This window comes from Dermacentor andersoni, chromosome 2, assembly GCF_023375885.2.
Source record: "Dermacentor andersoni chromosome 2, qqDerAnde1_hic_scaffold, whole genome shotgun sequence".
Lineage (NCBI taxonomy): Eukaryota > Metazoa > Arthropoda > Arachnida > Ixodida > Ixodidae > Dermacentor > Dermacentor andersoni.
This window is the reverse complement of record NC_092815.1, coordinates 90,486,510-90,514,425: the sequence shown is the minus strand read 5'-3', so window position 1 is coordinate 90,514,425 and position 27,916 is coordinate 90,486,510. Positions and strand designations below refer to the sequence as shown.

Here is a 27,916-nt window from a genome sequence, read left to right as displayed (position 1 = left end):
CGACGTCACAATGGTCGTTAGTCGCAAGAAAGTTCAGAAGAACTGGCAGCGCTTAGAGGGGTACATTGGAGACCCGTATACGCAGTTGAAAGCCGCCGCAAAAGGCCTGAAGTTCTTCATGATTACGGTGCAACGGTCAGGCACGTAAGCGCCGTCACGGTCGACCCGACAGAATGTATGACAGGCGGTCATGAAGAACACTTGCTCTGGCGTGTAGATGTCCAGGTCAGAGAGCGGCGCGTCGTATTCATCCCTGCGAGAAGCGTCGTGTTCACGCACAACAGCTATGCGAAAGAAAAATGGTTATTTGAAAGCTACCTTTATAGCAGCACATATTAAGTTGATTACGATGTTATGACGAAATTTCTAACCCCTGAGGCCACTTATCAACACGAACATGCGTTGCCTTTTGAGCGTTCATCTAGCGGTCAGAGTCGACATCGCATGAAGCGAACTGCGAAAGTTTGGCTGATAAGTATACTGCGTAGTGCGCGTGCCTTCTAAGCTCGCAAGATCTCAAATGGCGACCGCTCAAACCTGACAGATAAAAGAACTTCCACAAACCACAAGCTCACTGTCGTATATTTTCTTTAAAATGCTTGCATGTTCTAAGAAAACGCGCTTTATACACCAAATGTACCCATAATACATATATATTTACTACACAAAATATCCTGGAGAGATTGACAACGCCTCGTAACTAAAGAGAAAAGCCCAAAATACCATTACGATATGTTCACCGAAGGCAGTGTTGCTCGTTTAGACAAATATAGAAAAAGTGCCGAAGGCAAAAAAAAAAAAACCCAAATTGAATTTGCTCAGCAATGCTCTGCTACTGAACACGAAGTTGTTGGTTCGACTCCCGGCCGCCTTTGTACGGGAATGGAATGCAAAAACGCTCCTGTGCTTAGGTAACCTATAGAAAGCACCAGATAGTAAACATTCATCCACTGTAAGGCGTGGCTCGTCACAAGTTCATTCCGCTATGTACTGCACACACTGATACGAACAAGACGCGCACTGACTGGGAACGAAGACGCAAAATGACACGAAGAAACGCTTCTTCATGTCAGCTTGCGTCTTCGTTCCCATTGTATTGTGTGCGCAATAAGAATGAACGTACACATACTAACCCAATTCATCGCTCTGTTCAATGTCAAACCGAGCGCTGCGACTGATTTCTTTCTTGCAAAGATCTTACTTAAACGGCGTCTGAAGTTCTCTGAATTCCGCGAGAAAAGCTGCTATAGAAGATTTCCACTAGCAACAAAACGATTACCTACAGTCAAGATTCGATTTTAAATAGCGCAAGTATAAACTGTACTTCTTATCAACAGTAATCAGGCATATGCCCGTTTTTGTGATGTCACATTTGTCTACGTCGAAGGCAAGATGCAATGCGGGGATCGAATGAGAGCAACAGACGGACATTCCAAATGAAACATTGATCGACAGGCTCTAATAGCCAGTTTTGTAACTTTTTTTTTTGCGAATGTGCCATTAAAGCACGCTTTAAAATTTTGTGAGTCGCGGGATCGAATCCCGGCCACGGCGGCCGCATTTCGATGGGAGCGAAATGCGAAAACACCCGTGTACTTAGATTTAGGTGCACGTTAAAAAACCCCAGGTGGTCGGAGTCCTCCACTACGGCGTGCCTCATAATCAGAAAGTGGTTTTGGCACGTGAAACCCCATAATTTTTAAAATTTTGTGAAACCATAGAAAGTGGTTATAGAGTCCACTATAGCCGCTAAGGGTGTCATTTTGCAGTTAAAGGATGCCTAAAATTAATCAGACGTAGTGGGACAATCTGTTAAATAGCAAGACTAATCATAGCCCAGGTGGTGTTCTGGGACATTAAGCAGCCTCATCGATCAGTCAAACAAACAAAAAAGCAAAATTTACAGGAGACTTGCTGAGACTTGAAGAATCACCACCCAATTTCCAGCGAAGCTGTTTATTTCGAGCAGTTGCCGAGTTTCAGATGCCTGTAATTAAATCACATACTTGAAAACGTTGCCCGTATATGGCTGTTCCTTTGAAACCCTGCCGGCATACAACGCTTTCCAGCACCTGTTAAGAATTTTTTTACAAAGGCAGTAATTCATCTACACACAAATTGCTTCGCTAAAGAAATTGTCCGTAGGGTCCCTCCCCCACCCCCTCTTTCGTCCCCCACTTTCAATAAATTTATCTCGGTAGGATTCCGAGTTCTACCAGGAAAGCGGCATAAATTATGTGTTGTTCGTAAAACACAATTATAAAGCCCCTGATTGCTTGTATGCGTTATTTATTGCCAAGGACCCAATTAAACCGTGCCACTTTCAATTTTTCCTACGCATCACCCTTTACCTGGCCCTTGCTGTCACTAAGCAGAGAAACTGCCTCGTCTATTTCACCGAGGACACCAGGTGAACGTCATATCAGGCATGGAAAAAAAAACGAAAAAAAATGAAGGTTTAAATAATATTTGTAATGCTCCTAATTAAGCCAGGAACTTGAAATTCCGGGACATATTGCATTGAATTTGCCCCGCATATCTACATAATGAAATGTTTGTGTAACGCAGAGTTATCTGGGGAAAATGGGAAACGTAGCTGTAAATGCCAACGTGATATTTTCAAGCACTTGATAAAGAACTTTTTTTTTACAAAACCTGTATTTGATACACATACGTTAACCTTGGCACGGAAACTTGCCTTTTGTCCTTAACAATTTATGTGTAGTTCACCGAGGACACCGGAGAAACTAAGATCATCGAACCAAGCTAGGAAATACCAAAAAGGAAAGTTCAGTAAATATATAGAAGGCATCATTTCAAGACAAACAGGAAATTTTCACCCCCACATCAGACTTTACATTCCCCCCATTTTCACAGAATTTAGACTTGTCTTGTACAGTTGTTTTAGGGTTTTGGGAAACACACTCAAATGCTTGAATAGGTAACTTTCTACAAAGACTAAATAACCTATACGGATTAAATACTCATCCTTTGTCGATCACAGCATGCTTCATACATCAACGAAATGATAAACACCGTACCTCGCATAGTTCGCCGAGAAGGCCGGGGAAATGCAACTACCTGCCTTGTGACGCATGAAAATTGGTTTAACGGTATTATGCAGTAATTATTTTCAAAGCACATAATTAATCCACACACTCCAAACTTTCGGTGTACGTCAACCATATAGGCTGGGTCCCGAATTTTTTGAAAATATGGACTCTGTCATTTTTGCCCTTTTCAAGCAAGAAGAGAAACGTTTGAAGCGTTTCATATAACGAATTTAAGCAATTTTCATTTTACGTCCAATTGACACACTAACTTCAAAATCTGCCTGCATGTTTACCCTACTGTCCACCCCATTTTCTCAAAACAAAAACTTAGTGAGTTATGGATTTTTTTCTCAGAACATTGAAAACTGGCATATGAAGATTTCAAGTGCTTGTAGTCGCTTTAACAGCTTCGCTTTAAAACTAACATGCGTAAGAAAGCAACGGGACAGCCTCCTGCGACGCCAGTTGCGTCCATTTGTTCACTCGCCTTTTTGGCACCAGCATAAGTTGAGTAATGATAGAGCAGACCGGGAAGAAACGTCCAGGCGTTTATAGTGCTGTGTTCGTGGCAATTTTTAAGAGTGCCGGCCGTCGGATAGCTTCCTCGCAGCGAGGAATTACGAATCAACCACGGAACTCATCAACGCAACCGATAGAACTGCACGACTAGAAATTAACGCTTGTCATTCGCGTGAATTGGTCACTTGCTAGGACGCATTTGTGCCGTTCTGCAGCATGGATGAAAAAGAAAAAAATCGAGAGGGAGCATATAGCATTGCAATGTTCAAGCCGTTATAAAAAAACATAGAAAAGGAGGAATCGTGGGAAAAGCACCGAAGCATGTGATGGCAAGCGGGCGTTTCTAGTCCTCCCACGCGGCTGCACTGGGTTTGTCGCCTCTTTGTGTGCTGCACAGCTCCGAAGATGTAGCACGCGGCGGATCGTGCGAACGCTCCGGAGTAAGTATTCTGTTCCAACGGTGACAATGGTTTTAGGTATTGAGGCCTGAAATTAGTAAATATGCGCGAAGAGGATAGAGAGGCTCGGACTGGGAAACTCAGGTGACCAGCGTTGCTGTAAATTACCACGAATCAAGCAACGTACGGCTTAATAATGAGATAAAGGTGTCGGAGGTGGTTGGCTTGCGAAACTGACTGCCTGACGCCATGCTCCCTTTTAAGTTGCTTCCCCCTTTCCTTCATGCTTCCAATTGGTCAATTTATTTAACGCTAAAGGCTTCAATATCGTCACTTGAGGCTTCTAAGCTTTCTTTTTTCTGCCTGTATCCTGTTAATCGCCATTTTTCCTTGGGAACTACATTCTGTGCTCAAGCACCGGGTACCATCGAAAGCTATCTCTTCGTAAACCACCTCAACTGAGGGGCTTCGTCTCCACGTCTCCCTCTGTGTACCTGCGATTCTGGAGGTATGCTTCGTAGGCAGTCTCCAGCGCAGGGAGGTCCGGAAAGACGCCTTCTTCGAGGCACTCCGCAGCCGGCGCTGACGAGTTGTCGCCTTCGTTTTCCCACAGACTCCAAGGTCTCGTCACGCTGCTGTCGTTGACGCTGGTTGCCGCTACCACGTCGGCGAGCCGAAACAGCTCCCTGGCGAGGAGGAATCCGAGGCCCCCGAAGCGCATGGCACTGGTGCCGCCCTCGGCGTGGTAGGGCGGCTCCAGCGCGGCCGTCCACAGCGAGACCAGCCGCCTGAAGGGGTCGTGCGACGCCATGCTGACGTAATCGGCGCTGAAGACGCGCGTCGCAATGTCGCCGGCCGCCGTGCCGAGAGAATGGCGCAGGGCGCGGCGACTGGACAGCCAACGCTGCACGAAGTCGTCGTCAGAGCGGGGCTCGGCGTCGCCGTACAGGTCCCGCAACAGCACATCCTCGCTGCTGGGGCCACACGCGCGCAGCAGACACGTTACTGGACGAAGCACATGATCGCAATGGCAGCGCTGGTGCAAGATACAAGATAAAAGTCAGCAGCGCTTCCAGACTACAGAGCAGTGCCAGCGATATAGTTGGCTTCCGAGCGTTATCTTCGGTACTACCTGCCGAAGGCCACACTGCATGACAAGCGAGCGAGTGATCCCGTAGAACATCGCCCAGAAAAGTTCTACCGCCAGAGTTCTTCAATCTAAACGAAAAACTAAAAAATTATTATGAAGTTTCACTTCGTGAACGTGGCTTACGCTCAAGCGTATGGGTGTTATTCATTTTTTGTGCATTAGGCGCAGCATGTTTTACAGGTGCTTTGATTGTACATGTGGCGGTTATTTCAAGGCTTACTTTTTATTTTGCATGTTTTCTGTTCGTTATTCGATATTTATAAAGTGTAAAGTGTCATTAGGAAACATTGTGATGCACTGTAAGGAAATGCACAGCCTTTATTATTTCTAACAATTTAGTAATGTGCTATTCGCACTATTAATTTTCCCCTTCTTCCTCTTCTGGAGTCTCCTGGGCACGCCAAGCCCGCGCCTTCTGCCGGACTTGTTCAGCCCGGCGCTTGGCGACGACCTCGGGATCGGTCGACTCACGCTCGACCTGTCGCCGCTTGCGTCGCTGCTCCTTACTTGTCGATCCGCGCTCGGGCTCTGGATCATGAGACGAAACCGGTACGTCCATGGCGCACACAGAACCCGTAGCAACTGCCAGAGGTGGTAAACCTAGCGCGCCTCCGCCTACCCTCCTCCTCTGCTATGCGTCACCCCTTTCCCCTTCTCCGCTTCGCTCAACGCCACCTAGATTTTCATCTAGCTGGCGTAGCTTTGCAGTGCTCTCAGCGCACTCCTCCTTACTTTCCAAGAATTTCCCCGGCACGCGATTCTCTTCTCCACCTCCAGGCGCCTTCCACCACACATAATCTCGCCGATTTCACAGACGGGGCATGTACACTTGCGCATAAAAGGCATTTGTGGCGCAGCTTGCAAAGCGTCGAGCTGCTGTTCTTGACAAACAAGCGTGACGTGGTTTTGATTCCTCTTCGTGAATTCGAACCCACGTTTTAAATGTTTTCATTCTTTATGGAAGATGTCGGCGAAAACTGTTAGATACCTAGTTGGTCGCAGGGCAAGAACTGCATGCACTAGCCCAAGAATTATAATAGCAGTAATATCCCAGACGTTTCTTCTTGCAGTCACCGTTGTTGTATCTCACGCTTCATAGGCTCATTCTCGAGACTGATTAGCACGTGTCGACATGTCCCTCAGGCGTGCGCGAGAGATACGATGGCACGTCCGAGCGCCGCCATAAATATTGAAGCGAGAAGCAATCACCAGTGAAAAGCCGCAGGTTGTTTCTAGAAAGGACACATTTTCCAGCATATTGATGAAATGAAGAAAATGATGAGTATTGGATGTACCTGGCGCAAGGGTCAGGTGCGGCCAAAGAGTGTCAAGGCATAGGTCAAAGGCGCATTAATTGTGGATTTCGAAGGCTAGACGTAACACCGTTCTATAGAGGTCTAAAATATCGAAAGTGTATCAAATATTAAGCATTAAAATTATGATAATGGCACTTGAGCCGTGAGATGTGCTATGGTCGTAAAAGATATACAACGATGGAATGATATAAAAAATATACGGGTGCCAATAGCACAAATGCCGCAGCAGTACCCTTGCACGCAAGGGCCTGGAAGCACGTGCTCTACAGACGCGTATTTTCATAGCTGCAGCCTCCAGTCAGAGTATGTGCTATGAATATCTTGGCTTTATTAGACGCAGTCTATTAGCATCGCGTAAAAAAAGCTCAAAACAGCTTTGCCGTCAAAAAGCAGCGCTTTTCCAAGAAGCATTGTCGGATGTAATGGGATTTGCTCTCGGTAGGCTAGAGACGAGTGCTTTCTACAGCGAAACTGTTAAGGGCTAGGTCCCCCACGATCATGTCCGTGTGTAGACACAAAACTATCATCATCAGCATTGGCTCCAGCGTCGTCGTCTTCTTCCACAGCTGGCTCGTTGGCGCCCCTCGGCGCTACCGCGCGAACGCGTTCGTGCCAGTGCTCCCGCGTTCGTCGTCGTCGTCATTAATTAACACAAAGACGTAACCAATTTTACAGCGCTGTTAAGGGCTAGTTCCCCCGGGAACGTGTCCGTGTGTAGACAAAAAACTCCCCATACATGGGGTGATACCGAAGATAGTACGATGGCGGACCGACCCGCGGCGGACGTGAAGCAGGCGTTAAGCACTCCCTATACGTGGACCGATCCCGAAGGTAGTGCAATGCCGGGCAGACCCCTCAGCGGACGTGAAGCAGGCGTTAAGCACTCTTCATACGTGGGCCGATCCCGAAGATAGTGCAACACCGGGCAGACCCGCAGCGGACGTGAAGCAGGCGTAAACACTCCCTATACGTGGGCCGATCGCGAAGACAGTGCAATGCCGGGCAGACCCGCAGCGGACGTGAAGCAGGCGTTAAGCAGTCCCCATACGTGGGCCGACCCGAAGATAGTGCTATGCCGGGCAGACCCGCAGTGGACGTGAAGCAGGCGTTAAGCACTCCCCATACGTGGGCCGATCCCGAAGATAGTGCGATGCCGGGCCGACTCGCAGTGGAGGTGAAGCAGGCGTTAAGCATTCCCCATACGTGGCCCGATCCCGAAGGTAGTGCAAAGCCGGGCCGACCCGCGGTGGAGGTGCAGTTCGCCAGTTAAAATTCCCACATTCACAGCTTCACTGGTCATCCTTCTGCACAGAGTGGAAAGGCACCAAATTTTTTTTCTTTTACCCGTTTCCTTCCTTTCTTTTTTTCTTGTTGTTCCTTCTTCCATACTGCACGGGGTAGACATGGCAGTTTCGAACGGAGGGGCGCGTTGGGAGGCGGCTCTGCTCTGCCACGACCTCGCCGATCAACTGTGAGTCCTCTGGCACGCCGAGGACGTCGCCCGTGTCCAAGGACACGAGGCCATCATGTAGGCTGGGGTGCTTATGGCCGCAACCCGCCCAAATCGCCGGACATTTCGAATAATGTTTTCACTCACTCCATAATGCACATGATCTGGAATATGCAGCGTGATCACCATCGCAAATGATGCAATGGGGCTCAGCATCACAGTTGTCTGCAGAATGCTCTTTATTGCCCCATTTTGCACAGGTTAGTCACTCTCGGCAGCTTCTGAGTAGCATGACCAAACCTTTGGCACTTAAAACTGCGTCACGGGTTTCTAATGTACAGTCGTACCCTGATTTTAATGTAACCTGTTTCAGGTGTCTCCGGCGATGTGCTAGAGCCAAAAGTAACTATTAGGTGCTTAGGTGGTATCTCCTTGTTGTCGCGTCTGATCTTCATTCTTTGAAAATTGATTACGTTTTCATCCTTACATCCTTCCAGGAATTCCTCATCGCTCAAATCCATCAGGTCGTCCTCTGAGATTATAGCTTTGACAGTATTCATCGTTTGGTGTGCTGTTATGGTTGTAGGAATATTCCCGAATGCAACAATGCTGGTTAGTTAGCTTACTGTGCTTTTTCTTTGACTTCAACTGGTGGATCACTACTGGCCATCTTCATGGCTTTATAGCCTCTCCCAATGGTATTCGTGAGACGGTTAGAGACAAGGACTGGAGAAGGGATTCTGGCTTTCTTGTCGGCTGCCTCGCCATGAACTACATGAAATTTTGGAAATGTTTCTTTGCTCTTTAGAAAGAATTGATATGTAGCATCAGTGCGCCTCCTTTTTTGAAGGACGATCAGTAGAGAAAGGGTTGGAGGTTCGCATGAGTTGAAGAATTTTTGTTCGGCGACGATGCCAGTTACCCACCACCGAGCCAAACAAGGGGTCACGACCGGGGTTGTGGTGAAGCAAGCCCTGCCATTCCAACTGTACATTGTCGCTATAACCACATATGCTACAACCGAGGTTGGTTATATCACACCAGGTTAACCCAGGCCGCCCAGAAAAATAATCAAGAAATTGGGGAAAAGAGAAGATGACAGGCTAGATTGTAGAAATAGGATAGTAAAGCAAAAGCGACCGGCCGATTGGACCCGATTGGGTCAGCCCGACGGTACCGTCTACGTGAAGCTGAGGCCAAAGAGGTGTATTGCCTTCGCCGAGGGGCCCTAAAGGTCCAAACACTCGGCTTCGGGTCAACCCCCAGGACACCCTTTTCCCCGGACACGGCAAAGCCTCGCTCGGCTAGACGTGGGAAAGTCCGACCCCACTGTGCTCAGGTCCGTGGTGTCGCAATACACCAAACGCCTGCTGACGCAGACGCTCCTGCGGGGAGAAATGAAGATAAAGAAGTCCTTACGGGCGTAAGGACTTCCCATCATATAACAATGTAATCCTTTGTCGTGAGTTCACTGTTCACTTTACAAATACTCAATGCTGACGTATTTCAGCTTACTTTGGTGCAAATGCCGCGCGTACTCTGTACCTATCGAGGCCAAAGATTCTCAAAGGGTCGTGTTTTCGAACAATCCATTTCATTTTCCAATATTATCGCTCTTCGTCATGTTGACTTGGACGCCGTCTGCGGAGCACGTGAAGCGACGTTTTGGAGGGGTAGCCGGCTAATTGAGCCTGCGTTTATTTTGTTTATAATATTCAGTACGTAGTGATTATAAATCGTGACGCGAAACTTGCTAACGCGCCCAAAAATAATGACAGTGTTCTTTTCTCCTGACATCTTCTCCCTTAACCATCATCTAAGCCAGATGTGATCGGCGCAAGGCGTCCAATGCCCAACGGTTGTGACATAGAGGCTCACTATCCCGCCGTGGTTGCTTAGTGGCTTTGGTGTTGCTCGGCTAAGCACGAGGTCGGGGTATCAAATGCCTGCCACAGTGGCCGCATTTCAATGGGAGCGAAATGCAACCCCCCCCCCCCCCCCCCCGCGTACTTAGATTTAGGTGCAGGTTAAAGAACCCCAGGTGGTCAAAATTAATCCGGAGTCCCTCACTACGGCAGGCCTCATAATCAGATCGTGGTTATGGCACGTAAAACCCCATAATTGTTTTCTGAGTCTCACTGGCTGGCTCCTAACTGTGACGCGTTAAAACTCTTCACAAGGGCTCGCGCGCTGGCTTTGCGCACAGAGGCAACACGCGATCAGTCTTCGCAAATTTCTGAAACTACGAAATAACGTGAGGTACTTTCAATCACCCCTAATGTTATGAAAAATTCCTCTCCAGAAATCGCATCCGAGACCAAGTAGTATAGGACGTTCCTTATAAAAATGTACGATGCGACAGAGTTATATGTTTGGGCATGAGCCTCCTCCGTGGTCTAAACTCAAGAAGCTAAAGCCGAACATTTGAAGCCTGTACTCTTTTAAATTGCTATGGCACTCTCTTGTGTCGGTTATCTTTCCAACACTAAACAATGCCATTTAACATAAACTTGTTTCAAAAATTTTGAAGGCAATTTCTACACTGTAAATCCACGAAACAAGCGCCAGAGCAACTGCACGTATCAGATGCGGCGTGCCGTGTGACGCGCCTTGGCACTGGCAGAGCAAGAATGCATGCGTCGTTTGTCTTCACCATGCAGGAAAGAAAAAATTACGGCAGATCCAACGCACTTGTTGAAATCTCCATTAAGCGAAGCTTTCTCGAACTTTTTCACTTAAATGCAGTCCAAAGGCACATGATACGTGCAATTGTGTATTGTTTCTAACTGATGTTATTGGTTGCCGGCGCCACGGACGTGTGAGAGGCACTGCACAACGTCTGTAGTCGCCTGGACACCGAAGCCAAACTTGGAGAAAAAAAGGAAGCTGAGTCTACATGCTGCGCCTAAGCAGCTGTAATGCGATGGCCTTATCAGGATCCATCCAGCCACACCTTTTAGAGCGCAGTTTCCACGCTGCCTCCTTTACAATACTTTTTCTTAATGTTAGAGCAACTCACAGTGAGTGAAGCAAAAATAGTAAGAACAAGATTAGACAGGAGGTTCCGAGTTTTCTTGATGTGAGCAAAAGGTAATGGAATACCAACTGGCGCACACTTGCGATCCGCTTTACAAACCGCATTATAACCCTAGAGAGGACACATGCACCCAAATGTCAACATCGAACGACCAAGTCACCATCTTTGATTACAGAGAGTCTGGATCGGGCGAGCACCGATTACATCTCTTTGATCGACCCTGTTTACTACTACAATGTCTTCGGAATCGGACCCCATGCTAATCTGTGAGAAATCAAACACCGATTAGCCACGCCAAGCTTCGGGGAAATAGGCAAAGAAATATTCGCATAAAATATGTTTTCAAAACGTGTAACTTTCTTAAGGAAACTAACCGCGATTTCCTTGTAACTGTCTAACCGTTATTGTGGGTCAATTCGTAAGACAGCGCACTTTGACACAGCGGTAAAAACAGCACGGTGGTACAATGCAAGAACGCTTCCCTTATCACCGGTACCACCGTATGGAGGTACGGTACCACAAACCGAATGATTCTGCTAATGCAGGAAATCCTGACCTGGACACTCTTGTCATCGCCTAGTTCCAGCTAGGTCATTGTCGAGAGTGAACTTGATCAGAGGAGCGCAGAATATTGTAAATATGTTGTAGGCAATCTCGGAGAGCTGGAGTGTGGCTACTGAGTCAGCAGCATGACTGAGGTGACAGATTGTTTAGAGCAAGCACCTTTGTTGCTGCCATAAAATCCATGACCGTGCAATACACTGCTAAGGTATCGGCAGTGAAAGAACACACCGTGACACCTAGCGGTGGTACCGATGGTAGGGGGAGCGTTGTCGCATTCTTTCCTCGTGTAATCTAGCGTTTTGAGACGCTGTCGTTGAGACGCTGCACATCTTGTCGCAAACGCAGACGCTGTCGTTAGAGACGTTGCGCCTGCGACGAGAGGTAGTCGCAGACGCTGCACGAGGTTGCTAACAGGTCCTTCAGGAAGTGGCGCTCGATGTACCGGCTGGTTTCCGTATACGAGCGAGGCACAATGGTAAAGGGAGCGCCACCCATAATGCATAGTGCAACATAGTGCCACAAATAACCCTCGCCAAAGCATGCTAACACGTTCTTGGATAGCAACTGCGGAGTAGGTGTTCCACAATTTTTTTTTCGCCCAAGCGCTTCACTCACCGGCCATCGCTGCTCTCTTCGGGCCAGAAGACGGCTTGCGCTGCCTCAGCGACTTCGGCAAATGCGGCTCGCGCATCGCCGTCGAGCCTGCACGAGGAGGCGACCTTCGTGATCGCCACACTGCGCAGTCGCTCGAAGAGCAGCACGAGCGAAGTGCGCGTCTCCGTCGTCAGGCGGTTGCGCTCGAGCACGGCGAGAAGCACGTTGTACACGGACTCGACCTGCATGGCGCACATAATCACGTGCACCATGGCGCCGAGGAACTCGGTAGAGCGCACGGAGTCCATTACAACCTGGTACGCCAAGGGAGACAGAACCTGCAAGGATATTGGGGCGGACGAAACGAACGTCCTTTTTGCGGCGAATCTGTACACAGCTAAGGTTCCATGTGATTTTGAGTCAATAAAGAAAGATAAGCGTGGGCCAATCCCGGAGCCGACTCGCGGCGGAGGCAAAGCAGGCTTCAAGCACTCAGCCAATAATAATAGTATTAATAAACAAACCAAGATGCATAAACCAACTGCAAACAAATGGTCGCGCTTTTTTTTTAACAACGATAGCAGTTGAATGTCTGAAACTAGATTTGCCTTGTCTGTTCTGTTAGGCTGACGAGGACCGTTGTCGTCACCGAAGTTAATTTTTCGTCGTCAGGCCGCCTCGTCATCCCCAGCGTCACCATCGCCACAGCGCGCATCAAAATAAAGCATTATCCCCGATGGCCATAACTGGGATTCCAACCCGTGTCACTGCAGTAATGTGCATTCCACTGTCAGGCTCGCTGCCCACTGCGCTATCGCGCAATCAGAGCGCAGCGCCAGTACGGCAAGGTGTTACGCCCCCACACATAATCTGAGAGCGATGGTTCCTACGCATGTACACCCATGAGCAAAAGTGTGCGGACCACAGGGTCGCCAAAAGAAAACAGAATTTCTTCGTAATTAACACGCGTAAACGGAAACTGACGACTGCACTAGAAAATTCGTAATGCCAAGTTTGGACTGCAATCTTTACTTTCAAGTTGCATTCAGATAATTATTTTTATCACGCAATCCCTTGTCCGTATACTTTGCTCACGGGTGTACTTCGGAGGCCGGAACAAGCCTAACTGCATCGGAAGAGGATGGCACTATGTGCATCACATCAAAATTGTCCTTGAAAGGATCGCGCTGCGTTGGCCTGCAGTTATCCGTCGTCATGCTCGTGCAAACAGCGTCGGCGGCACAAAGGAAGCGTCTTCCTGACAATGATGGGGATCAGCCTCCCCCCCCCCCCCCCCCCCGGACACAGCACATACCCACAATACTCTGACAATCAGGTGGTTAGTTCAACGCAATCCTATACGCATATTGAGATAGTAAAATGTTGAAACGCCTCGAAAAAGAATACCACAAGCCTTTGGCCAAACAGCTGCGAACAGAAGGTTCAACAAAACTGTACATTTCAAGTAAATAAATATACCTTATTTGAACGTGAAAAGCTTCAAAACTTGAAAGGAACACATGAGTGTAGAGAAAGGGCGAATTTTTCCTTTCGGCAAGTGCACAGTTCCCTAGCTTTGCAGCAGTACACTTATGACTGGTGACGCTGGTATCTGTCCGTACACACCTGCGCAGTGCATTGGCGTAGTTTCAGCAGGCATTTGCAGCTTCAGCGCCCGCAGATTGAGAGGCGTACATTAGATTGTTTCCTTTTACAGTGGATCCCGTTGTACACACTTGGAATTCCACAAAATGCATTGCTATGCAATATGGAAAGGAAGTTTAGTGCACCACAGAGAAGACAAAGACACAGCATATTTACTTAAACAACACTCTTCTTTCTGTAATATAACTATATTATATATATATATATATATATATATATATATTGTCGCTCAGATACTAAATATGTCATTTTTATTTCAAATCCTTACTTTAACATATTTTACGACCGCACTGACCCCAACCAACAGCCCTATACAACCTCTAGCCACTTGTTCACTGCTGTGGGAGAAGGCTGCTGTTGCAGTAAATGAGTCGAAAGCCGAAGGAATCGCTGGAGTGTGTTGTCTTTTTTATTATAGTTATTGTTATCTCACCCTCACCTCTCGCATTTTATAACCATTACGCCTATAATTTGTGTGCCGCTTGGCGTCCAGTCCGATCTTCTGCACATCTCAGCCTCTGGAATTCATCCTCCCCGACTTCTGAACTCTCTCGTACCATTTCTCTCTGTCAAAACTACCAGTCCGCATCCATCGGAGTTCAAGCATTGAATGATTCGATCGTGCCGCTGCGCCGACAACGATGACGTTGGCACGAAGCAGCCCAAATAAATGAGATACCCTTCAAATCGCCACGCATAGGTCACCTTAATTCATATTTCAGTCACTTTAATTCTCTACAACTGCAATGAACCTACCTGGGCAAACCACCAGCTCGTGTGGGCAGCAATGTCTGAGGGCGAGTGCGCCGCCAAGAGCGATTCGATGGTGTCGAGGAGCCTGACGTCGCTGACGAAGACCGGGTCGTCCAAACTAATGGGCGGTGAGCCAGCGGCGCCAAAGGCGGACTGGAAAGCGTACCGCCAGTCGTCCGGGTCCAGCTGAGTCACAAATCTGGCCAGGTGCTTCACGTCACCCAACCACGGCTCCGCCGTAGAGTGCGTCGTTTCTACGGCCGCGTTGCTCAGGTTGCCCAGAATGCTCGACTGGACGTACATGCTTCGCTCCAAGAGACCGCCTTGCCAAGTCTCGTTGTTGAACACCGCCGAGGACACTATCCGGGCGTACCTGCCGTGCACGGCCTCTTTTATCAAACGAACATGCATCCTGCGTGAGCCCGCACCACGCGCACGATGTAGAATGTGGGCATGTACGCTAGCGCGCAGGTGTCAAGCAGCAAGCAGGCGACAACGTTGCGAAATCGTTGGCGAGACACACGTCTTAGAATACGCAGTTCAATACTGTTGTGGCAGAAAACCGCAGGTGAAGGTGTTGTTAGAGTCAGTACCAACGCCAACTGTCCAGTGCATGGCAATTTCGGATATACATTCGCAACCTGCCGAAAGTACAACGTACTGCGACCCGACTACTCGCCCCCCCCCCCCCCCATCTAGCTTGTTTTCCCCGTACCTATACCACAAGCTTATCTTTCTTTCGCGGCACAGACAGAAGGAAACGGCGCCTCGTTTATGTACACGCTTTGCTGTCCATTTTTTTTTTTGTCTTCAATTACTTCACTATACTAGGCAAGAAATGTTCCTGGCATTGCTGCGAAAGCTACGAAGAAGCACTAACTAGTCTCTCTAGTGAGTCAGCAAAAATGTGGGAGAGCGTGTAGTGTTGCCGCTCTCTCTCTCTTCACTCGAAAGGACCTGTTTGACCTCTATAGTAAGAGTCAGACTGCTGTATGACAAGGCAGAAATTATGCCTGCACTTTTTGAGGAGCCTAACTTTCGTCTGTTCAAATGCAGGTCGATGAACAGATGTAGGAAGTAGTCAATATCGAATTTATTGCAAAATTGGGCAAGAATGGTACAGAACTTTATCAAATGTTACAAGATGTCTACGGAAAGGATGCCCTTAAGAGAAGAACTGTGTTCAAGTGGGTCCAGTATTTTCGGGAAAGTCGTGAAGACCCCAAGGACGATGCAAAATGAGGACGCCCCTTCCCGCTCGTGCGAAAATAAAAACAACGATCGTGTGCGTTCTGTTGTACTCATTGATCACCGAATGATTATTAGAATGATAGCAGTAGCACTTGTTTTGAGAAAGTCGTCCGTTTACGGGGATTTTACTGAAAACTTGTAGAACCCAAAAAAGAAGTCGCAGTTTCGCCCAAAAGGCATAGCATCGATTGCGATAGCAAATTAATAGACAGGTATACGAAGTAAGGATAGCAGGTTTATCGGCAATATAAACTTGTAAACATTCACTTACCAGTTAAATTAAGAAGCATGGTGTCACGCGTGCACAAGAAAACATGAACACATCTCATTCGATGACCGCGGAAACTCGCTGTCAAGACGCTGAAGTGAGGAAGTGCGGCAGCAGCAGCGAGCGAATTGACCTTCGTGCTGCCTCTCGCTTCAACGCGAACTCTAAGCGGCGAGAACACAGTGCACACGAAGCTATCGGGCCTCGGTGCGCCCAGACGCCCAAACTCTGTCGCTATCGCAGATCGCTTTTAAGATAGGGTCAGTAGCAGCCGCTGCAGTAGAACGAACGACACCCCCCCCCCTGCCTCCCCTCCCCCCGGCGCCTTGCGCGCGACGGAAGACGGCACTATATACATGCGAGGACCCGCGACAACGTTTCCCTACCCTGGAGTCCATTGACTTTAACATCCATCCACAGACATCGCTTGTCTTGCCATGTCAGCTTTTTCCTATGAATTCTCCATTAAACACCAATCACTAGCTCGTCATCTATTCCCCATACTTCCTTGTTTCTGTATTAATATCGTGCCTCAACACACGTTCTGAGTAACAGATTAACAGCGTGAGCATGAGACAAGGACAGAGAAAACGATAGGACAAGAGCTGACTTACAACTTTTAATGTGATTAGCATTCTTCGGTAACTTAAACCAGTTTGCCGTATGTCTATCTGTCTGTTTGTTTGTCCCTATCTAACCACTTTCACTCGAACTTGGGTAACTCGGTAATCCACGGTTGTAAATGGGCAGAGCACCGGGCTGCTGTGCTGAGAGTTACATGGATCACTGGATATATGACAACAGCTATGTGCAGCTCGACAAAAAAAATCCTTTAAAATTTATCCAGTGCTGGTAGGAATCGAACCCACGTTATATATACATTCAGTCATGCGTGTACTTTGCCGCGGTATCACTGGATGGCGCAGCGTGTCCAGAGAGAATCGCGATAGAGGAGTCCGGTTGCAGTTTGGATACATGATGCATATTGAAGGCGGCAATATTGTCTATCGCTACATTGCTTAAATGCTAATCACATTAACGTTAACCATCATCCTGAGACGGTTTCTGCCGGAATGTTTTCAATGTCACACGTGGATACCTTGTAACAAAATGTCATTTTGTATGTTCGGTTGCTGGTTCTACTTGCGTGTTTACATGTTAATCTTGTATATAGTTTTTGATGCTTCCTTCGTAACTGACAAAGAAGCTAGAGAACAAGTTAAGGGTCGCGCAAAGAGTGATGAAACGAAGAATGACAGGCGTAACATTAAGAGACAGGAAGAGAGCGGTGTGGATCAGAGAGCAAACGCGGAAAGCCGATATTCTAATTGACATAAAGAGAAAAAATGGAGCTGGGCAGGCCATGTAATGTGTGGCTTAGATAACCGGTGGATGATTAGGGTTACAGAATGTGTGCCAAGAGAAGGCAGGCGCAGTCGAGGACGACAGAAGACTAGGTGGTGCGATGAAATTAGGAAATTCGCAGATGCAAATTGGAATCGATTGGCAGAGGACAGAGGTAAATGGACATCGCAGGGAGAAGCCTTCGTCATGCAGTGGACATAAAATATGATGATGATGACAACGACGACGACGACGGCGGCGGCGGCGGCGGCGGCGACGGCGACGTAGTCCTAAAGAATACAGTTGGATGTCAGCGCTCGACCTGTCATTTTCTTTGTCCTTACCTTTGACTCGCGCTGTTAATCTGTTACCATAAGCTGCAAACTAGACCAAAACAGCCCTTCTCCCCTCGGCTTAGTTAGTACGCACCGGTTGAATATGTAGGCCAGGCTCGACGGCGTCACATAGATGATTCGCGTTCCCTTGGTTTCGCCTGGTCCTCGGGATGACGTCACGAGCTTCAGGTCGAACCAGAGTGGCAACCTCCAGTGGACGGCCAGCACAGCAAGCGTGCGCAGCTGCTCGCGGTAGCTGGCTCGCTTCAGCTGCCATTGTTCGTCGGGAAACGCGAAGCCCTGGGTCCGCATGAAATTCACCATAATGTCTGTGTCCTCGAGCTTGTCGGGCTTCATGCACGCGGAAACCATGGCCAGGGCCCGGTAGGTAACGGACCGCGTCTTGTTGACGTCCGACGGATACGAGCGTGCTGGATCGCCGACTCGGTTCATCCACTCAATTATCGCCTGCTCACGCACAGACTGCGCAATCTCGTATCTGCATCGCAGGCAGCGCGTGAGTGCGACTACGAAGATTAGAAGCCAACAACAAATTAAAACGAACCCTGCTCTTAGTCGAAAGTTTAAAGGCAAGCTATTTAGCGAGTGACGATAGGGCTGCTTACACGAAGCATTTTGCCCCTGTATAAATTCACCCACGTTACGTGATTCGCGCTCTTGACAGCAACTCACTTCGCAGTGAGCTGTGAACAAACGTTTTGTCATAGGACAAGGTACTGTCACTTGCAGATGTCACCTGTACTGTACCGTCTGGCGATCGCATGCTCTAACTCTACGGCGCTGCAGGTCTCCGCAGAGCGACGATGAGAGTTCAAGCTGCGCAAGTGTTATCCAGAGCACCGTCTTCGAGCGCAACGATGGCCTGGCGGTATTGGATTCGCCCCACTCATGAACTTCACTCGAGAACACGTCGTTCATGTTAAAGGGGACAAGTGTACTAAGAACTGGCGCACGACAATACACGGTGAGTCACTTGGACAACTGGCATAACTCTAACCTCCTAACCCAACCTATACCGGCGCCTAACCTAAGCTAACATCCACAAAGTTCCCGTAGCCCCTTTCAATAAAGTTGCGACTGGGACTAGTTGTTGTAACATCGTTCTTTTTACTGTACTGTTACACAAAGTACAAAATACAAGCAACTGATATACATGTGCGCACATGTGTGTCAGTTTCTTGTATTTGTTCTTTGTGTAACAGTAGAGCGCAGCAAACATCACGACGTGCTTCTGTTTTCCTTCGGTGTAAGCGCTTGCGCCACTTTACGCTATCTATATGCTGGTTAGCTGCAAAATTCTTATTTATCTCAAATTGGAGCGATTGGGGAATATTTCATCAGTGTGGACAGGAATAGGAAACCCTGGCACATAATTCTACGCCGTCAGCTTCAGCCCGCGCTGTTCATAATCGTCCCTGTATCGTAGAGATATGCAAGTTCAATATATACTTAAGAGGAAGCTTTAGCTCGAGTGCTCCCATCTGAATACATGTAAAAGGAGAATTCGTTTTTCTCGGCAACCACTGCACCAAATTTGACAAGGCTTGTTGCATTTAAAAGAAAAACTTAAAGTATAGTGACTGTTGGTTCCGAATTTTTGATTTAGGTCGTCAATTTTTTAATAAAAATTGGCAAAAATCGAAAATTCTCAAAAAAAACGGTACTATCAAGTTTACAACTCTGTAACTCAGCAACGAAAATTGATAATACAATCCCGTGAATTGCACTTAATAGTACATCTAAAGCGGACAAAATTGATATGTTACACATGAATCTCAAAAAATTTAATAATATGGAAATGCAGCTCTTGCAGAGCCCTTGTAAACAACGTAACAAATTCACGTAAGATATAAAATGACGTATCAAATTTGTCCGCTTTCGATGGTCTAATGGATTCCGTTCACAGAACCGCGATATCTGTTTTTTTATGCAGAGCTATGAATCTGTAAACTTCGTCCTTCTATTTTTTACAAACTTTCAAATTTTTGTAAATCATTTTTTAACAAAATTCAGGACCTAAATCGAAATTACGCTGCCAACAGTCACTGGAATTTAGCTTTCTCTCTCAAATGCAACAATTCTCATTAAGATCGGTCTAGGGATCATCTCAGAAAAACGTTTTTGCGTTTTGCATGTATTTGAATAGGCCGCGTCGGAGTTGGGCCCGAGCTAAAGCTTCCTCTTAAAGGGAAGCTGAAACGGTTTTCAATTTCCATGAATTGCTAGGGTTGGGAAGAACAGACCTATTAATTTACGGTTCTGAATGTTTTTTTCTTTGTATTGTCAATATAAGGGGCAGAAATCGCGTTCTAAATCCCCCCCCCCCCCCGCAGACACGCCCCCGTCGCTTCCCGGAGCGCCGGGTAAGGAGGCAGCCGGAGGAGAGAACCAGCGAGGGTAACGTCATTCCCGGGGACCGTACTGCCGGACCGGCGTGCTGGCATGTTTCTTTCCGTCCTGCGCTTTACTAAACGACGCTACGAGAGATCTGCCGCCGCTCACGTTTGTTTTCCTTTGCGATTTTCGTGAACTGTGCTTCCTTTCTGTGCTGCGTGAGTGCCTACAGCCAAGGGTGCCCAACATGCCCTCGTTCTGTGCAGCATTCGGCTGTGCGAGCACAGGCGGGCGTGACGATGTGGTGTTTCACATGTTCCCGAAGGTCAAGAAACTTGCATCGCAGTGGGTCCGTGCGGTGTGGAGAGATAATTTCTTGCCGACGAAATCAACTGTGCTGTGTTCGGACCATTTCCGCGACAGTGATTATCATCGGAGCTTGACAACGATGCGGGCAATCGGTATTCCAACTAAATCGACGCGACTGAAGGCCGGCGTTGTTCCGTCTATATTCTCCCGCAAGAGAAAAACTTCGCCACTTCCAAGAGCGGCCTTCGCCAAGGGGAGAAAGGGCGAGGTAAGGGTTTTAATGTGCACACGGGCAATTTTTTAAACGGGTGATCACCTGAGTGTCGAACAAACAGCCTTACAGCGGCCTATGACGAAGCGAGGTGGATGCACAGCCGGGAATATGCACATGCGGGCAAAGTGCTTGCCGTTTTCATCCTGTGTTTCCAGTCCGCTTTGTCACGGAACACTGTACTACGGCTGTTTGTTCGGCGCTGTTTTGGTACGGTGAAATAACTGGCCAGGGGTACGCCTGCGCATTCAGTGATATTTGCTATTCGTCCTCCCACGTCCCGCAGGTTTAGCTGTTCAGCATTCGTGTTCAAATCGCACGACATAAGGCGTTACGGTAATATTTTTGTGCTCGCGTTAGAGTAGTTGAACTCGTCGTGTGAAAACTTCGTTCCGTAGATTTCGCACTCATAGCTTGCTACCAGCAGCGAAATGCCGCAAAAACGAGCGTCGGTTCAGCCGCGCCCGTGGCATGGTGAACGGGCTCAAATAATGGAGTAACGTTGTGAGGTATTGAACTTGTCAGCGTTCTACGTGGTCTAGCCCAATACAGGCAACGCTGCTGGACAAAAAATATTTTCTCGTCTTTAACTAGCTATGCATCACGCATGGTAAAATTATTATTTGAAAGTAAATATAATACATTACTCATTACTTTCTTATTACGCTCATTGATTTGAATTACATTACCAATTACCGCTTTCAAAAAAGTAATGGTATTACTTTACGATTGCTTCCAAAAAGTTTTCATGCATACAAGAGACAAAAAGCAAAGTATAAAGGGATGCCAACCTTTCTTCAAGGTAACATACACTTGCCAACATTTCATGCCCTCCCCCCCCCCCCCCCCATGTGCCTCCACGACCACCTCACGACACTACCAAAGTTCTGGCGCCGTACACAGTTTACTGGTGCATATTTAACGCAATTAATAAATTACTTTAGCCATAAAATTACAGACATCAAATAATTCACATTACTATATCACTAGACAACTAATCCATCACATAAATTACTGAAAAAGTATTTCAATTACTGTAAGTAATCCAACTGTTGTCATGTTTGTTGATATGCATGATATGCTGAAATTCATGACATCCATGCCTTGCACTCTTTCAGGTTCTAGCAAAGCACCTTGAGAACCGAGCCCCTGATGAACCTGTTCCACTACCATCACCAATCGAAGAGGTTGAAGCAGCCAGTGTGACACAGGCAAATAATGTTGAAGAGTTTGAAGTAGCCAAACGCGGCACTTATGTTCGCGATCGTGTATCAACAGGCAAAAAACCACGGAACTTTAGACAAGCAGCGGCAAGCTGCATGACATCGCGGAATTGCACCCGTGTTTACAATCTAATGAGATGTTAGTGCTTCGGCATTCTTCCAGCAGCAAGTTCCCAGTGACACTTTAGCGCGTTTTTTCTCCCGTCATTGGAACGTGCAGCTTCATGAAAAGACATATGTACCAGCTAAGATTTCCAACGCGCGAGAAGGTGCACACATCGCTCTCGCTGTTGGCACACTCAACATCGTCGTTGCCCCCGTTGCCGCCATCGTTTTCTGTATCGGCTGTCGGTTCGAACATGTACGGCGAAAATACAAGCTCTCCGAGACAGCGAGAACGTTCCATAATGCTTACAACTCAGCTATGAAGCCAGAACAGAACAGCGTGCTACGCTCTGAAACGGCGGCGCCGGCCGGCGATCCCCGTGAATGACGTCAAAGCGGTCCCGACCAATAACGGGCAGCAGCGGCGTTCGCGCGATGCCCTGAGGCGCTGGTGCGCGTTTTCTTGCAAAAAACAGCCGCTTGCGTTTGTTTCCGCCCTTTTTAAACGAGATATTCGTGTTCGGTGGACTCAAAACTGTAGAATGCCGCAGGGAACTCATTTTTTCTCGAAAAGTGTTTCAGCTTCCCTTTAAGACCAAACGCTATTATGCAAATATGCGACCCCTTCAGCAGGTTTTGCTTTGGGGCATGGGTGCGCAATTGCCAACGGTTCCTGTTGCGCAAGACTGAGAACACGTTTAAGGCCGGTATCTTACTTGCGGGGCCAGCCAGAACACACGAAGCGTCCGAAGTCCTCACAGGGTTCAGCCGTGGGCTCGCGTTCACGGTGGGCGCCCAGTTGGGACGCGTGTTCGCGGCACGCGTAAGTCTCGCAGCGTTGGCCGCGACGCACTAGCCCAGCCGAGGACCACAGAAGCCGCAATACGACCAGCGCCGCTACCAGCACCATAATGAGCATCAAGCAAAGCGGGACAGTTACGCCCGGCGACTGCTTCGCAACCTTGTCAAGCTGATCGCCAGAGCGCTGTGACAGGGCGCCGGGCAGCTGAAGTGCGCTTTGAGCCTGCGCGGAAAAGCACGTTTTGTGCAGTCAGGTTGTGCAAAAAGTGTACAGTTGTCGCTACAAATGCACTGAAAAAATTTCATTCGCAAAGTTCATTTTGCGGCGGCAACCGCTAACGGGTTGTTGGATGGTTCGATCACTCCTTCAGCGTCTGCCACGACACCGCACCACCGTAGTGGGCTGAGATCTACCACGGAGGAAAACTTCCATGCACGTGTGCCGCCACCGGCACGAATAGGCTGGCGACGGCCAAGTAATGGCACCATCTCTATACGATGTGAGAGGCTGCATTTAGACGAGTTAAGTGCAGCAACGTGCTTTCTTGCAGCATCCGCCTGGTCCAGCGTGGCGGTCGACGTCAGTCGGAAGACAAGGCTTCGAACAGTGCCCAGGCGCCGCGTCGAAGCAACGACAATCAGCGCCGCTCCCGACAGGTTCGGTCGACACTGGCCACTCAACACTGACAGTTAGCCCACACTGACCGTGTGTGCGCTGACGCATGAGCGCACACAGTAATGGCGGAAATTTTTGCTTGGCGATTTCAAGCCAATAGCAAAGTTATCGCTTCCTGCATTCGTCTGAAGAGGTAATGCATGTCACTGGACACTTTTGAGAAATAGAATGTTGTCTAGGATAGAGCCCGTCTTATAATTTTTACGAACGAAAACAAGCTAAAAAGCTATTTGAAACGACCAGTACAGTTAACTAGAGCTAACAAAGAGCACCATATAATAGTTGCACGATGTTCACAGCGCCCCTGAAGGTAGTGCTCGGGGCTAATAAAGAGTAAAGCCCTCTTATTCAACGCGTTTTAATAAAAAGCGCCCATGACAAGCAACAGCATGAGCCTTCGCCTTCGCTCTTGATTACAAGCAGCCATGTAGTCGAGCTGACCGCTCTTTAGGTATCGACTTAATTAAACTTTTGTTGTTCGTTACATGTCGTTCTCTGCCTGGGCTCTCTCCCGTACGCTACTCCTTGGGACTCGAGAGCCCCTTTGCAACGGCGCGTGTTCGGTTCTAACGCAGACTATGCAGAAGCTCCTATATGCAGATACTTGTAATAGTGCTAAATGTGTTGACGTTGTTTGATGTTACATCAGTGGGGCGTACTATGTTATGTATGTGTCATGTTTACGTTATGTAAATGCTATACTGATGTCCTGCATGTGATGATGTTGCTTATGTTGAAGCAATACGCGAGAGTGAATTTTTTTTTCCATTCTTTAACGAAGTGGATGAGGGTCCCTGCTTCACTTTCGAGCATATCTATTCGCGCGATGGCTTCCATCGCTCTCTCAATACCGAGACGTGTCGGTCTCGCGGTGAAGACATAATATCAAGTATGGGTACTGAGAAGCACGAAACGCAACGCTTGACGTTTAACGTTTCTCCACCTCTCCTTTCCTCTCAGAATTTTGAGGTCACCGCAGCCAACAGCCCAAAAGTGACAATAAAATATGCTTTCAATCAACAAATCCTCTTGCAGAGGCATGACCTATTGCACCTGCCTACAGAGACGTTGGTAAGCCTCCTTTAGGATTGCACTGAAATATACAATGTATGCATAGTTCAGTGTACACAATGCATACATATTGTACGCTCAGGGCATACATTGTATGCCCTGAGGATACAATAAATAAATAAATAAATAAATAAATAAGATAAAATAATTAATAAATCGATAAATATATATAAATAAATAAATATTCGAACATGATATGCTACGTATAAATCAGCGCCACTACGAGATTAGGATAGAAAACTGGGCGAGGTGGCAAGCGCTCATGGTGTATTTTCAAAAAGCGCAGCGCTCGCAATTAGACAAAGGACGAAGACGATACACACAGAACAGGCACCGACTCTCAACATTTATTTTGGAAAACATGAAGAAAGAAAGCAATGCGTATACTGAAACACGTGACGAAGCCACCCGGAACGTTGCTGTCTTCTGGGCACATTCTCAATTTTGAAGCGCATCAGTGGCTCTTATCTTTACCGCACGGATATTTCCGTATATCCGTGCGGCAGCGTAAGCTATCTGCATATTGTTTGTTTCAAGACATACGGGTTGCTTCCCTTCTTCACGCTTTCCGAAATAAATGTTAGTTGACAGTCAGCACCTGTCCTGTGTGTACCTTCTTCGTCCTTCGTATAATTGAGAGCGCTGCACAAGAATAAGCCACTACACAGGTGCTTTTATGCCACGCTCACTCAGGCCACCTTCAGAGCTATTCTTGCAAAGGCGCTACGACGCTGGTTTTTCTTCTTTCTTTACTCCCCGTCCCCGTCCCCCAACCTTCCACGAAGCCCCCGCACCACGAGACGTTTGCTCCTCGCCACTCCAACGCGAGCGTGACAGCTGTGCGAGACACACTGCTGCGCTTCTTCGGTGGGGCACGCGACGCCGAACTCGGGAGCAAGAGGCGAAGAATTCCACAGCCTATGTCACATGCTGCAGCTGAGTGACTGCAATGGGATAGCGTTGTCAGGATCGGCTCACCCACGGCTTTTCGTTGCACTGCCTTCAGAATCGGCTCGCGTAACAAACCACATCAAAACAAGTAGAAAGGCACTTTGTGCACTGGTATCAGAATGGGGCCCCCCATTGCAGTACTTCCGAGATCAGCCGAGTTTTGGTAGATATCGTTTCCAGGAACGGCCCAGCTTACCATGACGCCGTCTGCGGGATCGGCCCAGTCTACTCGACAAGAAAATAACGGACGCCAAGCCAGGGGAAGGAGGTAAAGAGAGCTTCGCTTTAAGGACACAGGTTCACAAACACGTTGCACATGCACAGCGAACGCTGGAAAAAAAAAATACACATCTGGCCCTAAGCACGGCATCAGGCGACGTTCACCATCTGGGAATGCCCGCGATGCATACCATTTCTCGGAGACCGTGGAGCACCTTGTGCTGGCGCGCCTGCCATTGCCTGCTCGTACTGGTGATGACCGGAGACTGCGCGGCGCTCGGCGTGTGCTGCGAGAGCGGAGTGGTCGAAGACGCCGACCTCGGCACGCCGCACCAAGTGCCCCTGGAGCCAGCTTCGCCCGAAGGCGGGGCGCCTACCGACAGGGAAAAGGTCGGCAACGCCACCTGCGAGAGCGCCAGCAAAACTGCGCTGCCTTGATGTACCACTGCCACGCTGGCACTGTCAGTCCTCATTGAAATTAGCTTTTCGTTGGAACTTCACGAGACGCGATCAAACCCCGTACGGTTTTCTCTCCTACGGGACTGGTGTCGACCGGAGCCTGCACGCCGGCCGGCGTGTTCAGCGACGGCGGCGTCTGCGCTGTCGGTGACTTCGGCGAGCGGCGCCAGGTGTCCACGGGGTCCGGCCAATGCCACCTAGATAGCGCAAGGCCTGTTTACTCCGATCCATGACGTCACAAACATGGCCCTAAATTCCCATTGACAAGGCTGGGGTGACGAAAGCGGTGACGTTAAAATCACTGTTGCCTACTCGGGATCATCCCCATTGTATTCTATGGCAGCCGGGCTAGGTAACATGACGTCATGGATCGGAGTGAAAAGGCCTTGTCCGGTCCGCCAAGCGCACCGCCTTCCGACAGGGGTGCAGCCGGCGACACCACCTGCGAGAGCGTGAGACGGGCCTCGGCCGCGCTGCCTTGTGCCACTGCCACACCGGCGGAATTGGTCCTCACTGAGCTTGGTCTTATATTGGAACTCAGAAAGTATGGGCCTGGCCGGTTTTTCCTTCACTGTACTGGCTGCCGGTTCGACTCCAACACGCCATTTTCCATTGTCACGCCAATTACCGTTTTTTTTTTTTTTTCAGTTCTCTCTAAATCGGCACATGACTTGCATCGCAAGCGCTCTGTCGGGCGTTCATACATATAGCAAACAATTGAATTGTAACAAGCATATTCATTCCTAATTTTTTCAACTGAAAGCAGTCCGTAATATGTGTTATTCCAAGTTGCCAGACTGAGCGGTCCATCCTTTACTTTTTTTTTTCTTTCTGAGCTTTCTCCTACGAGTCCGCACGCTACTTCTGCTTCTCTCCGACGCCCTCCGTCGACGCTTATCGCGTCAGCTGAACCAACCAGTTTGGGCCACGTGAGCTAAATGGAGGCACATTGATCATTCTTCGGGCCGCTCAGCGGGCTATTGACCCGCTGGTCTCGTTTAATATTTGTAACTATGTACCAGATTCTATATATAAATCCTATCAATAAACTTCAATCGGGCGCGATTTTCACTCAGCGTATTGCTACTTCATTTTGTTATTTTCTGTCCAACTGGCCGAAACCGCCGCTAGGGTCCAAGGACTCCTGGCCGTCGTCTAGGTGGGAAGGCTTAAAGCCTTCCCTACATCTGTTGGACAAATAAAGTTTTACAATCCAATTTGAGCTTTTAAACGCAGTTCTGGTCGCAGAAAGCGCGCGCCTTCTCCACTTGCTCCCTAGATGCCGGCTCTTTCTTTCCTGCTTCTTTCTTTCTTCTTGGCAGAGGTAGCAACCGTATTAGAAAGTTCAGGCGGAGCACGTACGCTTTTCTCTGTAGTCGGACTGGTGAGGCCCGGCGCCTGCACGGCGATTGGTGTGGGCAGCGACACCGGTGTCGGCAACATCGGCAAGCCGCAACAGGTGTTCACGGAGTCCGGCCCGCCTTCCCACAGTAAAGAGGCCGGCGTCTCAGCCTGCGAGAGCGCGCCAGACGGGTCTCAACCACGCTAACTTGTTTACGCGGCTGCTACGCGGGCATAATTTATGCTCGTTGAGCTTGGTCTTCCATTGGAACTTCGAGAGCGCGATTGAAGCACGTGCGCTTTTCATATACAAATGCACAATTTGTATCTTCTGATGAATCACATTTTTTTTTTTCTTCCATGACGTTTCCTCCATCTTGCTGGTTTCTGCAAGTCTGACTTGCTCGTTAACTGTTCTTGCGTTTCGAAACGTCGATC

The 27,916-nt window shown here is 48.3% G+C and overlaps 1 protein-coding gene across 1 annotated transcript; it reads right to left on the bottom strand.

Moving 5' to 3' along the window:
• Nucleotides 1-33: 33 nt before the first annotated feature.
• On the bottom strand, nt 34-27,580 carry LOC126541639 (membrane metallo-endopeptidase-like 1). The gene is made up of 8 exons (XM_050188493.2): nt 27,500-27,580; nt 25,870-26,082; nt 22,677-22,984; nt 17,792-18,196; nt 14,503-14,911; nt 12,103-12,419; nt 4,465-4,944; nt 34-253 (listed from the first exon to the last, which is right to left on the bottom strand). Exons 1-8 carry the CDS (start codon nt 27,578-27,580, stop codon nt 34-36), a joined length of 2,433 nt encoding a protein of 810 aa, XP_050044450.2.
• Between the last annotated feature and the right edge of the window lie 336 nt (nt 27,581-27,916).